The sequence below is a fragment of the Herpailurus yagouaroundi genome, unplaced genomic scaffold, assembly GCF_014898765.1.
Source record: "Herpailurus yagouaroundi ecotype Mexico unplaced genomic scaffold, PumYag 160, whole genome shotgun sequence".
In the NCBI taxonomy this organism is placed as follows: Eukaryota; Metazoa; Chordata; class Mammalia; order Carnivora; family Felidae; genus Herpailurus; species Herpailurus yagouaroundi.
The window spans coordinates 33,660,913-33,675,068 of record NW_024412401.1 but is presented as its reverse complement, the minus strand read 5'-3'; the positions used below and the strand labels follow the sequence as shown (position 1 = coordinate 33,675,068).

The 14,156-nt window shown below is 48.1% G+C and overlaps 1 protein-coding gene across 1 annotated transcript in view; it reads left to right on the top strand.

Annotated features, from left to right (window-relative positions):
* The first annotated feature begins 12,762 nt into the window (after positions 1-12,762).
* The window catches only part of EPB41L4B (erythrocyte membrane protein band 4.1 like 4B), a 131,080-nt gene continuing 129,686 nt past the window's right edge, over positions 12,763-14,156 (top strand). The window contains exons 1-2 of the mRNA XM_040481174.1: positions 12,763-12,820; positions 13,961-14,142. Coding sequence (XP_040337108.1) covers positions 12,763-12,820; positions 13,961-14,142 — 240 coding nt within the window. The remainder of the gene's footprint in view (positions 12,821-13,960; positions 14,143-14,156) is intronic.

Below are 14,156 nucleotides of genomic sequence, written 5' to 3'. Positions count from 1 at the left end.
GGAGCTCTCCATCCAAGAAACCTGTGAGTGGTGACTTCACAGAGCTGAGCAATCCTCCTCAGAGGACCTTTATCAAATGGTTTTGGCTCTTTAATTTTTTTTTAATGTTTATTTTTGAGAGAGAGAGAGAGCAGGGGAGGAGCAGAGCTTCAGGCTCTGAGTTGTCGACACAGAGCCCCGTGCGGGGCTCAAACTCACAAACTGTGAGATCATGACCTGATCCGAAATCGGACTCCTAACCGACTGAGCCCCCCCAGGCGCCCCTGGTTTTGCCTCTTTAGATTTCCAAGCACAAATGCTAAACCATTAGGAGATTTCCAAACTGGCTTTGTGACATCTGTACCCACACGGTGGGCATAGCGTGACCAACATTTGGCAATGGGGGAGCAGGAAGAGAATGTGCTTACTCTACAGCTCTGTCCAACAGACCTTTCTGCAGTAATGGAAATGGTCCACGTCTGCACTAACCCTGCAGCCGCAGGACCCACACGGCTATTGAGCACTCGGGTGTCACCAGTACCACTGAGGAACTGAAGTTTTCCTTTCGTTTCATTGAAATTCTCTTAAATCGAAATAGCCATAACTGGCTAGTGGCTCTCATGTTCACGCAGCATGAAGTTCTCTGACCTCGAGATGCTAAGGGAGAGAGGGCAGCTTCCATTCCTCCTGGTCTCCCCCTTTCTCTTGCTTCCCTCGACATTCAGCTTCTCCTTGTTCATCAGTCCCCAGCAGCCCCACTGCCGAGGCCTCTCCTCGGTTAACCCTGCCCCTCTGGCCAAACTTCAGGAAGAAGCAACATTACACTATCTTCTTTGAAAAGACTGAGTATGGCTTTCTCTGAGCGCGATGAGGTTGGCAAGGACCGCTGAAACTGAGCGTGATACTCCAAACTGCTAATTTGCTAAAATAATTTGGGAGAGTGCTACTCTCAAACCCTGACATGAGTGAAAGCAACCTTTCTAAATTTACAGGAGGCAAAAGTCCATGCTACTGGAGGTTATGTTTGCTAATTATCTCAGTGGTTGTTTATTAAATGGCTATCGCATATTTATTTCTCTCTGTCAGAGCACTTGGCCCAGAAAGGCAGGCTCACTTGCTGAAATGTTCTGCCGTGACCCAATCCAAAAGATTCAGCCTGATTTCTTATCAACTGGAAATTTGGAATTACATAATCAGCTTCCCCCTCCCCCACCCCAAAGATCCACAGATGTTTTAATGATTGCCTTTGCAACCCAGGCAAACCGTCCCATACATAGGCCCTTCTGAGAAGAAGAGAGAGGCAGGTAGGCATAGGGGCCTGTGTTTTGTACTCTTCTGGTCAACCACCTACAGTTGGTTGGATCAGGGCTGGGCATTGACCCCCAGAGCAGCCAACTTCATAGGCTGACCAGTGACCTATGACCTGGCGCAAAAGAATGTCCTCCACGCAGATTCCCTCTCTCTGTAATCTAAACTGGAAGCAGAGAGAATCGGACAGTAATGGCAGAAATGGCAGGTGGCGGGAGCGCCTGGGTGGCTCAGTCAGTTGAGCAAACGACTTGCGGCTCAGCTCATGATCTCACAGTTCGTGAGTTCGAGACCCGCATCAGGCCTGCTGCTGTCAGCACAGAGCCTGCTTCGGATCATCTGTCCCCCTCTCTCTCTGTCCCTCCCCGGCTGGCGCTCTCTCTTTCAAAAATAAATAAAATAAACGAAAGAAAGAAAGAAAGAAAGAAAGAAAGAAAGAAAGAAAGAAAGAAATGGCAGGTGGGGGTTGGGGGTGTGAGAGGAGCCAAATATAGTGACTCAGGGAGGGAGCTCTCAGCCAGAGACTGATTTTGCACAAGTGGGATAGAGCCTTGGAAACTGTGTTTTCAAAATTCCTCAAGAGATTCAAACACGCTGATATCCAGTTTGTTTTAATTCCATAGGTGCTTAGTCACCTCCAATAGGACACGTCTACCTAACCTCGCACCTCCCATTTGGAACTTTCGCATAAGACACAGTCAGTATTTTGCTATCGTTGGTAGTAATTCAGTGTAAGGCTTTCAATTTAACATTTCCTTGGGATAGATTGCTAGTAATAGGGTTTATAGTCAAAGAGATACTTATCTTTGTGGTTCTCCCTACAGATTATCTTCCCAATGGGTTGTGTAACTTCACAGCTTCATTGATTTCACCACAACCTTGCCAGCCTTGCATTATTTTACATTTCCCTCCCAATTCCCTATATTTCTTTAGGAAATGTCTGAAAGTACCTGAAATTTGCTTTAATTTGCATTGCCTTTGATTACAGTTAAGATAATCATTAAGATAATGTTTCCCATTGGTGCATTTACTGTTTTCTCCCTGAGTTTCCAAAAGTAATGTCATCTAGACGCCCCTTCTCCTAAATTAAACCTTTCTCTCTCTATTTTCAAAAGCACAAACCAATTTAAACATTTCCAGTGACAGCATCCTCAAGCACCATTAGAAAAGTAGTCTTTTTCCATTGTAGTGAAGCCTCTATCGTGTTTTCCAGTGGTCTTTTGCACACAGTAGGTGACACACATACTTGTCCAGTAACCATGTCTCTATAAAGACAAGACAACCAGATTAAACACAGTTAAGCCTCTTTCTTTCTTTCTTTCTTTCTTTCTTTCTTCTTTCTTCTTTTTTTAAGTTTATCTTTATTTGAGAGAGAGCAAGTGGGTCAGGGGCAGAGAGAGAGGGAGACAGTGAATCCCAAGCAGGCTCCACACCGTCAGCCAGGGGCCCCGACTCGAGGCTCGACCTCACAGTCAGTGAGATCATGACCTGAGCTGAAATCAAGAGTAGGATGCTTAACCGGCTGAGCCACCCAGGTGTCCCGAAGTTAAACCAATTTCTTAACTGCAGGACTTCTCAGAACCTTCTTTAACAGAACACTCCTTTAACAAATGCTCGGTGAACTTCCAAGAGAAGAATGTACAAGGCACCTTTTCCACATCTATCTTGCCTGCCATTGAATCCTTGTGTGCTGAGGCATGCTGAAAGAATGGAGTCCTGGAGGAGGTGCTTTGAGAAGCTTTGCCTGGCCTAGAGATCATGCCCACACTAAGGTCGGTATGTTGACTGAAGCAGGGGCAAAACCATGGCTTCCCTCAGTCTCTCCACTGGAGCCACCAATACAGTGATGAAACACAGACATATCTTAAGAAATATTTTAAACAATATATTTGAAAAGTCAGTGCGAATTTTGGAAAGATAATTTGTGGTGCAAAAAGGAAAGTGACATCATGGCATGTAGAAAAGGATCCTGTTTCTGTTTAGAAAAAAATGTTTATCTTGCCAATTGTTCGTCACCTCCAGCCCTTACCATCACCTGGGATGTTTCCCTCAGCAAGAATGTCAAATCATACAGACCATTCTAAATTTGCTTAAAATTTTAGGATATGTTTATATTGATAGACTATCTTGTTTGTTGATTGCACCGTCATGTTATGTTTTCTATTTTATTTTATAATATTAATGTTTTATTTTATTATTTTTGAGAGAAATAGAGGGTGTGCGAATGGGAGAGGGGCAGAGAGAGAGGAGACAGAGCATATGAAGCGGGTACTGTGCTGACAGCAGATAGCCAGATGTGGGGCTCGAACTCGAGAGCCATGAGATCACGACCTGAACTGAGGTCAGATGCTTAACCGACCGAGTCACCCAGGCACCCCTATATTTTGTTTTAAAATGTGTTTATGGGGGCGCTTGGGTGGTTCAGTCGGTTAATTAAGCGGCCAACTTCAGCTCGGGTCATGATCTTGTGGCTCGTGAATTTGAGCCCCGTGTCGGGCTCTGTGCTGACAGCTCAGGGCCTGGAGCCCGCTTCAGATTCTGTGTCACCTGTTCTCTCTGCCCCTCTCCCGCTCACGCTCTGTCTGCCTCTCTCTCTCAAAAATAAATAAATGTTTAAAAAAAATTATGTTATACTTTTGCTTTACCTACAGAATGCTGTTTACTTCATGGTAAGGTTATTATTAAACTATCAAACTTTTGAAAACATTATTAAATTCACGCTATTATTGAACTAACTCCCTCTATTAGATATTGCCAGAGAGTAATGTCTTCACAATGAATATGGTGCTGTAAGATGACAGAGAGGGAAACAACCAGTCTATCTCTAGAGGGTCAGAAAGGTTTTACCAGGGAATGTGATCTGGGGTTCTGAAGGGTGAATAAGAGTTCACCAGCGGGAAGGTGGGAGAATATGTTTGCGGAAGTAGATTTGCATATAAAGGCTTCAAACGTAGCTTTATCAGGGTTTTATAATTCGGGTTTTAGGTTGAGGCCTTTGGTCCATTTTGAGTTAATTTTTGCATATGGTGTACATTAGGGTCCGACTTCATTCTTTTGCACGTAGATATCCATTTTTCCCAGCACCGTTATTGAAAACACTGTCTTTCCTACTTGAATGGTCTTGGCACCCTTGTGGGAGCAGAGTCTGAAATCTAGCTCTGTCAGACTTCAAGTGGTATGGCTTTTTTGTAGTAGAGTGTGTGCCCCAGTTTTCTTTAAAGCAGTGCTTCTCTCCCAGACCCGGAAAGGCTGTCATGGGCCAGGCCGGGAGAGCCCCAGACATGCCTCCCAGGCGGGGCGAGTAGGCCTCAGGCATCGCCCAAGGGCAGCCCTGCCGAAGTCAGTCTGCTCCCTCTGGATGTGGCCACACCAGCTGACCGGGCCTGGCTCGGGGACTGCCCAGACCGGTTTGCAGGGTTTCTGTTCCCTGGGAGCTGGTTCCCTGGCCACCGTGGTGGCTTTCTCTCTCTCCCCCGCCACCCTCTCTTTTTCTGCCTCTATTTCTTCTTAAATTCCCTCCCTTCCTCTCTCTTTTCTCTTCTTTCCTAGTCCATGCACAGTCCCTGCCAACCCCCAGGCCAAAGGCCCTGAGCCACAGACTTCATTTCCCTGCCCATGCCCGAGACTTGGGGCCCCTCTCCTCCCTTGGGCCGCCTGCCAGGCCAGCCAGGCTCTGACCCAGAAGGTTTCTGGTTTTTTTTAATGGATATAAAATTATCGATAATTACATGAACAGAAATGCTAACAATAACAAGTCACATTTATTGGGTCCTTACCAGAAATACTTCATGTCCTTTATTCCTCACACCAGACCTGTGAGGTCGATACTATTATTAATGCCCTGGTAACAGATGAGAAACTAACTGCCCTGTTAACAGATGAGAAACTAAGGGGTGAGGGCTTGAATTCTGTGCCCAAAGTCACACAACAAAGATTCAAATGCCACCTCTGAACCACGCTTCTGGATTGGACTACTTTGTGACCATGGTCAGTTACTGAATATTTGTGTGTGCCAGCCATTGTGTGTGTGTGTGTGTGTGTGTGTGTGTGTGTGTGTGTGTGAGAGAGAGAGAGAGAGAGAGAGAGAGAGATCTTAATCCGGGAGGGAAGAGGACTCGCCAGCCCCAAACCTAGGAGCTGCCTGACACCTGCCTCCCTCACCCCCACAGCCCATCCCTCGCCTCTTGGTAATCTCTCAATTCGTTCTTTCTGCACGCTGGCCCGCGCTGCCATCATCTGTAACTGCTGAGGACTGATGTTGTCTTAGCACAGAGAGGCAGCTCCTTTTATGTGGCAGAGGGTGATGCATGTGCATATGGTGCTGTAAGATGACAGAGAGGGAAACAACCAGGTGTATCAACAGAGGGTCAGAAAGACCTTACCAAGAGGGCCCATCTGGGTTCTGAAGGGCGAATAAGAGTTTGCCGGTGGGAAGGGAGAACGTATTTGAGAGGGATGGATTTGCATATAAAGGCTTGAGAGGTGCTTTAGGGTGTCTGACAAATGGCAATAGTTTAGAATTCAGAATGGGGGGTGGGGTGCAGTGACAGCGGGGCTGAAGTAGCAGGCAGGGCCAGACTAAAGAAAGCCTTGTAGGCTTTGCATTACCTGTAGGTAATGCAGAGCCACTGAAAGATAAGGCCTCTGAAAGGGAGGGTGAGTCTGGTTCAAAATGCATTCAGTCTCCCCAGGAAATTAATATAGGCTGGCTAACCATTTGCACGTGAATTTGTCCAGATAGGAAACATAGATGGCCCCAGGCCCCCTTTCACACTCCTAGGACTGTCATTTTTACCAGTGTCCCTTGTCATCAGCCTTGCTGAGAGATCATAAATAGGGGAACGACTTGGCCTATTTCCTTTTCCGAAAGGTGGGTGTCTTGGGAGCGGGGTAAAGTTTGGATCGGAGAGGGAGAGACATAGCGGTCCAGGGGATCAGGTAGTGACTGTGGAAAAGTGAGGTTGGCAGAGAAAGGCCCGGCTCAGCTGCCCACACCAGGAAAGTCTCCTTGACCCTTCTCTGCTCTATGCCGTAAGTAGATGGAATACTAATCTGATTGGTCAGATTCCAGGGCAACGGTTAGGTCAAGTTTGCTTGTGTGCAGGGGTCACTGAGCATAAAAAAAATGACACACAAGAATGTGCTCCTCTCTTCCTTACGCCCACACCTAGTGCACTGCCTTTGCATCTGGAGTCAGTTAGTGGCTAGGAGGAAACATCCCCCAAACAAAGGAGGGTTTAGGGAGAGACAGAGAAACAGAGACTTAGAGAGACAGAGAGGAAGAGACCCTCTTAGGCCTTGAGGCTAGAAAGCTGGGCTCCAACTCAGCTTTAGAAGAGGACCCAGGGTGCTGGGCTGGCCCAGCAAAACCAAAACAAAGCACAGCTTGTATCCGTGGCCAGTGCCCTTGCTCCCTGTCTGTTTCCCCTGGGAATCTCCCAGGCGCGGGGGAGTGGCAGGGCAGGACAGGCCTGCAGTGACTTCCATCTTAGTATCATCAACACCCCTGCCTTTATTTCTCACAGCTGAATCGAAAGGGAGAAAATGGCGGGGGTGGGGGGGTGGGGGGGCGGGGGGGGCGCCCGCGCGGGGGGGGGGGGGGGGGGGGGGGAGGGGAGGGGATGAAGGGATAAAAAAGAGGGTGGAGTCTTGGAGGTCAGAAACTGGCTCTAGGGAGTACAGAAGAACAGGGCCCCCTCCCAGTGAGTCAGTGAGGGCGGGAGTTGGGGTGGCTTCGGGGAAGGGCCGGGTTGCAGTTTGGAGAGGGCCAGGAGGGAGGGAAGGAGGCCCAGCCAGATAGCTGTGGGATCCGGGGGTTCCAATGCCAGCGAGCTGCTGCTCACCAGCTATGTGGCCTCAGGCAGGTCCCACAACTTGTCCGTGCCCCAGTTTCCTCGGCTGTAAACTGGGGATAGGAACACCTCACAGCCAGAGTTGTCATGCAGAATAATTAAATGCGGTCATGTCTGTGACAGCACTTAATAAACCATAAACCTCTGAGCAACACAGAGAAATATTATCCTTTTTAGGATTCCCTTGGGAATGAAAAGCGGGGTGCCTCTGAGAATTCTCAGCTCCACCCAGCTCTCTGCTCAGTTGCACAAAATGCCATTTACTCTTCTCCCCCAAACCCTCTCTATGTGTTTGTTCTCTGATATTCCCACTTCCCCTTAGTCTCTCCTCCTCGGTAGGCTTTGTCCTTGTTTTCTCCTCATATGTATTGGCCTCCCCAATATTAAAATAAGAACCATAGTCTCAAAACTTTTGCTTGGTCCTCCTGCCCGCTTCTAGTTACTGCCCTGTTCCCTCTTCCTCCCAGTCTTATTTGTTTACAGGAGTTTTGCAGTTTATAAAGTTTTTTTTTTTTTTTCCTTGCATCGACTGCTTTGTCATAGCATTAGTATCATAATAAAACTTTGAGGTTGGAAGTATCGGCAGTACTTGCCCGTTTTACAGATGAGAAAAGTGAGTCTTGGACTAGAGTCCAACAGAACTCCCGTGTTGTTTCTTTGATACTTCACCGCTTTCCTTTGATGCTAAGCTTTCAAAGCGAGTGGTCTGGCTCTACCAACTCCATTACCCTGCTCTCATTTTCTCTTCAATTGTGTAATCCACTGGCTGCTCCCACCATGTGGGCCACAGCTCTTCTCCACTAGCCTACTTCAGAGGCCCGTCACGGACCTCACTCCCCTTAAACCTTCACTGCCATGCATCTGACCCTACCTACTACCTTCTCTTTCTTCAAATTATCTTTCCGTGGCTTGAACTAGGACTTGAAGTCTACAACAGAAAAGGAGGTGATGGGGAGGGTTCCTTTTGTGTCTGTGGCTCCTGTACCTCGGTTGTACAGGGTTAATTAACCCCAGTGAGTCATGGAAGCCTCGCTTATTGGAAGACTGCTTCCCCGGCGTGCTCTGAGCTGTAGCAGGATTTCAAAAGCAGATTCTCCTCAGCCACCAGCCCAGCTGCCAAGGGCCTTGCCACAAAAGAGCAATTTGCCTTGGTTTTGACCAACTTGACAGAAGATGGGCTTTTTACTTGATGGCAAAGAGGACCAGAGCTGTCATCTTATGACTCGGCTGGGCATGGGAAGGTTGATGCCAGTAGTCTTGGACAGAGCAAAAGGGGTCACTACTTGGAATTAGACTCTCCCAGCAAGACTGGAGCAGGGACTAGGCAGATGAACCCAGCTGTAAGTGATGGTGTAGGGGTGATTGATGTCTAGTCCCGCATTGTCTGATGTGGCCACCATGAATCATTCATAGCTATTTAAATTTAGGGGCGCCTGGGTGGCGCAGTCGGTTAAGTGTCCGACTTCAGCCAGGTCACAATCTCGCGATCCGTGAGTTCGAGCCCCGCGTCAGGCTCTGGGCTGATGGCTCAGAGCCTGGAGCCTGTTTCGGATTCTGTGTCTCCCTCTCTCTCTGCCCCTCCCCCGTTCATGCTCTGTCTCTCTCTGTCCCAAAAATAAATAAACGTTGAAAAAAAAAATTTTTTAAAAAATAAATAAATAAATTTAAATTTAAGTGCAACAACATTAAATGTTTGGTTCCTTAGTTGCACTATCTTGCAAGTGCTCAATAGTCACATGTGCCTAGTGGCTGTCATATTAGACAGCACAGTTACAGAATGTTCGTTGTAGAAGTTCTATAGGATGACACTGATTTTAGAGCACCGGATAGAAAAGAAGAAAAGGTAAGCAGCTGGCTAAGAGAGTAAGAGAAAGGCAAGCTCATCAGGAATGTCCAATGTGAGGGGTAACGTTGGAGATGTAGGCAGGGAGGTGGCAGGGTGAGTAGGCAGTGGAAAATGCCCCCTTTCTACTCTTTGAGTGCCTCTCCAGTGTGAATGTTAGGACTATCACACCAGAGCCACAGGTGTTTTCCCAAAGCAGGATGCACACCTGCTAGGGACAAAATGGGTCCTCAGATAGGAAACCCATGCTAGGGCTGGCATCGGGGGAGTGGGGGGGACACCCAATTCTCTCCAGATGTTGATCTTTTGAGTCTAGACAGAGGGCTGGATAGTAGATGTTTGAAATGGAGATCTAGGAATGAGATGCTGAGGAAGAAGTCAGAAATACGATCTGGAGCAGGGGGAAGGGTTGGCTAAAAATACAAATTTGGGAATCAGTTGTAGTCACTCAGAAGTCCTTTTGTCACTGCCACTTCTGTATCTAAAAATTTGGATGATGGTTTGTTAACTCTCCATTTATTTCTGGACCATTCAGTGATGAGTATTGCTTTGCTAATGGTTTGCTTGAAGACAAGTCCTTTATTTTTTTTTTTAATTTTTTTTTTCAATGTTTATTTATTTTTGGGACAGAGAGAGACAGAACATGAACAGGGGAGGGGCAGAGAGAGAGGGAGACACAGAATTGGAAACAGGCTCCAGGCTCTGAGCCATCAGCCCAGAGCTCGACGCGGGGCTCGAACTCACGGACCGCGAGATCGTGACCTGGCTGAAGTCGGATGCTCAACCGACTGCACCACCCAGGCGCCCCAAGACAAGTCCTTTAAAGAATGAAAAGAGTGGGGCACCTGGGTAGCTCAGTCGGTTAAGAATGAACAAAGTAAGTGTCTACTTAAAACAATGCTTATGCTTTGTGTTTGGAAAATAGAGCAAATGAAGGAGAGGAAAGATCTGGGACCTGGAAAAAATCATCATTCTAATCTGATTCATTCCTTAAATTGTAAATTCCAGGGGGTAGCTTCAGGCACAGCTGGATCCAGGCAGGCAAAAATTGAATTGTCATATGAAATTGATGTCTCTCCGTCTCTTGGCCCGCTTCTCTTTGTGTTGTTATCATCTCAGGCTTTCTGCATGTGGCGTCAATATGGGCCCACACAGCAACGTAGACTTAACACTGCTGGTTCCCGGTAATTTCAACAAGAGGTCCCGGGCTGACCTCCATTGGCCCAACGTGGGTTACTACCCACTCTTGAGCCAGTAACAGGTCTGTGGAAATGCAATGGTCTGATTAGCCAGGACTGATCGTGTGCCAAACCTGAGGCAGGGGATGGGGTCAGCTTCGCCTAGATCATCAGGCCTCTCAGTGCAGGTGAAGGAGTTTGCAAAGTAACCCAAACTTTGTAACCCGAAATATAGGCTAGCAGAAACCACAGCTGCCCACTACACAGTCTTTAATTAATGATAGCTATTATTGTGAAACAATACCAGAAAGATTAGGCAGCCATTAATTAAATACTAAAAAGGGTAGGGAAGGCTTTGTGGTACCTAGTAAGGTCTCAGTAAACGTCTATGGAAAGAAAACTTTACAAGGGAGTAAATAGGAACATATACTAAAGTGCAATCTTGTTCTATGAAAAAATGAGTCTGATGGAATGAGGGCACAATTTTATTGAGTCTAGGAAATGAGCCAGGAAACAAAGGATAGGGATAAATGGCGCATTTCTGAAAGGAGTTCCTTAGAGACAGGGCTAAGGGCTGTTTAATTAACATGTAAAACTACTCCAGAGGAAGGGAGTGCATAAGAAACTCTCCAAGGTTTGCTGATGATACGAAGCTCTTGGAGCAGTGATGACAAGCCCGATGGGAAGCTCTCATGAACCTGAGGAAGTGGGTGAAAAAGTGGGAGCTGAGCTTTAACCAGGACAAGGCAAGAGGGTGATTCTAGAGATGAAGTTCTAAACTCGGCCCGTGAAACTCAGGAAGTCAAGCTACTACTAATGACCGAGAAAAGGACCTGGGATTTAGCGCGGTTTCTTGGGAACTTCAGCTCAAGATGGTTCTAGACAGAAATGCAGGGGGACATACTGGGGCTTCTGAATCACGGTCTGAGGGCCGAAAGTCTCAGGAAAGAGTGATGTATTGACAGACAGGATACCTGTGCAGTTCTGGCCCGTTCACATTGAGCCAGAGGCAGTCTGAGAAACGGCAATTAAAATTTTTGAATTTTATAGACCTCAGTTAACAGGGACAGAGACTTTTAGGTCCAAAAGGCAAAGATTAAGACAGAGCAATCATTGAAATAATAGCACTGTGAACGGACAAAATGCCAGCTGGCTCATCAAACGTTGAAATTCTGAGGTTGAAACCTGAGTGACATGAAATTTAATCAAAGGAAGGCGGGAGCTTCTGTTTCTGCTCTGCGTGGTAGAGAAAATAGTGCTTAAATTACTCTAGTGATGAGGACTGCGTGAGATCAAGTAGGGTACGGTGCCCGATGCAGAGGAAGTGGAGGTGAACCTAAAGCCACATGGAGTCCCCCTGGGATTCTAGATGATGCGGTGCTGTCGGGAGCATAGGGAATCTACAGTCAGGGGACAGGAGTGTGGGCTTAGGCTGCGCTCTGATGTCCATCTTCCCCATCCCTAAAAGGCAACAGCCATACCTACCATAGGTAGGTACCCCCATAGGGCCACATGACAATGAAATAAGATCCTGCATTCATGCAGGAAGTGGTTCTCTTGAACATCTACTACTCACCAGACGGCAATCTAGGTACTAGATGACGATACAACGATGAATAAGAAAAAGCCCTGTCCTCACAGAAGTTGGCGTCTAGTGGGAGACAATGACAGTGAATAAATCACCAGCTGAATGAGGCTCACGGTGGAGGGCTGGTTTTGAAAACCACAATGCGGGGCACCTGGGTGGCTCAGTCAGTTAAGCACCAGACTTTGGCTCAGGTCCTGATCTCATGGCTCGTGGGTTCGAGCCCCGCGTTGGGCTCAGAGCCTGGAGCCTGCTTCGGATCCTGTGTCTCCCTCGCTCTCTGCCCCTCCCCCCCCCCGAAAGACAAATAAACATTAAAAAAGAAAAAAGAAAACCATAATGCACCAAACTAATATAACGATACTGCACTTGTATTCATTTCCTGTTGCTGCTGAAGTAAATTACCACGAACTCAGTGGCTTAAAACAACACAAATGTATTACTGTACAATTTAGAAGCTGAGAGTCTGAGATGGATTTTACAAGCTAAAATCAAAGGCTGCATTCCTTCTGGAATATCTAGGAGAGATCATCTGTTCCTTAACTTCTCCAGATTCTAGCAGTTGTATGCCTTGGCTCCTGGACCCATCACTCTGGCTTCTGCTGCCAATGGCACCTCACTGTCTCTGACTCTGACCCTCCTGCCCCCTTCTTATAAGGACCGTTGGGATTATACTGGACCCAACTGGATCATCCAGGATAATCTCTCCACCTCAAACTCCTTAATTTAGTCATCTCTGCAAAGGGGATTGTGATGTGGACATCTCCGGGAGGACGTTATTCGGTCGACCACATTACTTTTGGGCTATCCAGTAGGAAATGAGCTGTCCTTAGGAACCAGCAAGTAGATTGGGCTACCTCTGAACACCAATTTGCTGCTGGTCTTGTATTAGGGCAGGCAGAGTGGGTATCCGAAGGCTGACTGCAGATGCCCCTTCACAATACAATGTCACATAGTAGAGCCCTGGAGAGGCACACAGAGAACACTATACAACAAGTGAACGTGCTTGCGGCTGCCATGCAGGAGCTCGGAGACCTCAGGCAAGGATATTACTCCTCTAAGCCCCCAATTCCACGTAAGTCAATGGGGATAAACAGAACTACCTGGAAGGGTTGGAGTGAGGATTAATGAAAATATCATCCACGAAATCACCTAAGACTGTGCCTGATCTTCAAAAAATGCCTATTTTGGAATGCCTCCTGAATCCGTCCCTCCCTTTTTCTCTGTCCCTTTTGCTGCGACCACTGCCTCCTTCCGTGCCTCTCAGAAACCTCCACTGTTTATCATGCCAGGTGTCTCAGCCTGGCAGTGGTTAGGAGCAACAGCCTTGAAGCTCTGTGAACGAGCCCCTATTAACGGTGAAATCTGGAGCGGGTCTCTTAAGCGCCCTAAACTTCCAAGTCTGTACAAGGGGGATAACACCGGCTATAGAACCAAGTTATTCTGAGGATTAAGTGAGATGATGAATGGAAAGGGCTTACTTAGCACAGTGCCAGGCACAAAAAACAGCAGTGTTCCTGTTCTGGAGAGGCCTGCCCTCCTTTCAACCTCCTCTTCCTCACTATTCCTTTCAGCAACACGGGACGACCCACTTCTCCCGGAAGCAGGCCTTGAATGTGTATACCGGAGGGGCATGGTTTATAAACACTGGTCTCTGCCTCGGACCTTTACCAGCCTTTTCAGTTATGGTTGTTTATTTATGCGGGCCTCTGCCTCAATACTGCACACAAGCTTCCTGAGGAAAGGTGTTTTTTCTGAGGCATAGGTTGGAAAAGTACGCTTCCTCCTTGTCCGGCCTCAATTTCCTTATTTGGATCGAGTCCGTTGGACTGGAATGGCTATAAGGGCCCTTCCAGCTCTGAGATTTTAAACGGACAGAACTTAACTTACTAGGGACATTGTAGATCATCTAGTGCTCCCCTCTCCTTTTCCAGAAGGGGCAACTGAGGGCCCACTAGGGCCTTCACTGAACGCTATTCTCTCTCTCTCTCTCTCTCTCTCTCTGGCCTCCAGAACAAGGCTCCTGTAGGGCATGAAGCCCCGTTTTCCTTGCTAGGCTGGGGGAGACTCTGGCGGCTCCAGGGCTCCGGGCTCGGGACGCCGGAAACACGTGTGTGCTCACCTACGTGTACACACGTGAGCACACCTACAGCAGCAGGGGGCGCTCGGGCCGGCAGGGGGCAGCACAGCCCCGGTTTGCAATTACCCGGCGCAGCCCCGAGGGAGGAGGGCGTGCTGCAGTCCCGGCGGCGGTGGCGGCGGCTGGAGGTGCAACCTCCCAGGTGGGAGGCGGGGGCTGCGGGCGCAGGAAAAGGCGCCTCGGGAGCCGGCGCTCGGCGGGGCCTCCTCGGGCCCCGGGCGCGGCGCGGCGAGTGGGAGCGAGCGCGCCGGGAGCACGCAGGCGCCCTGCT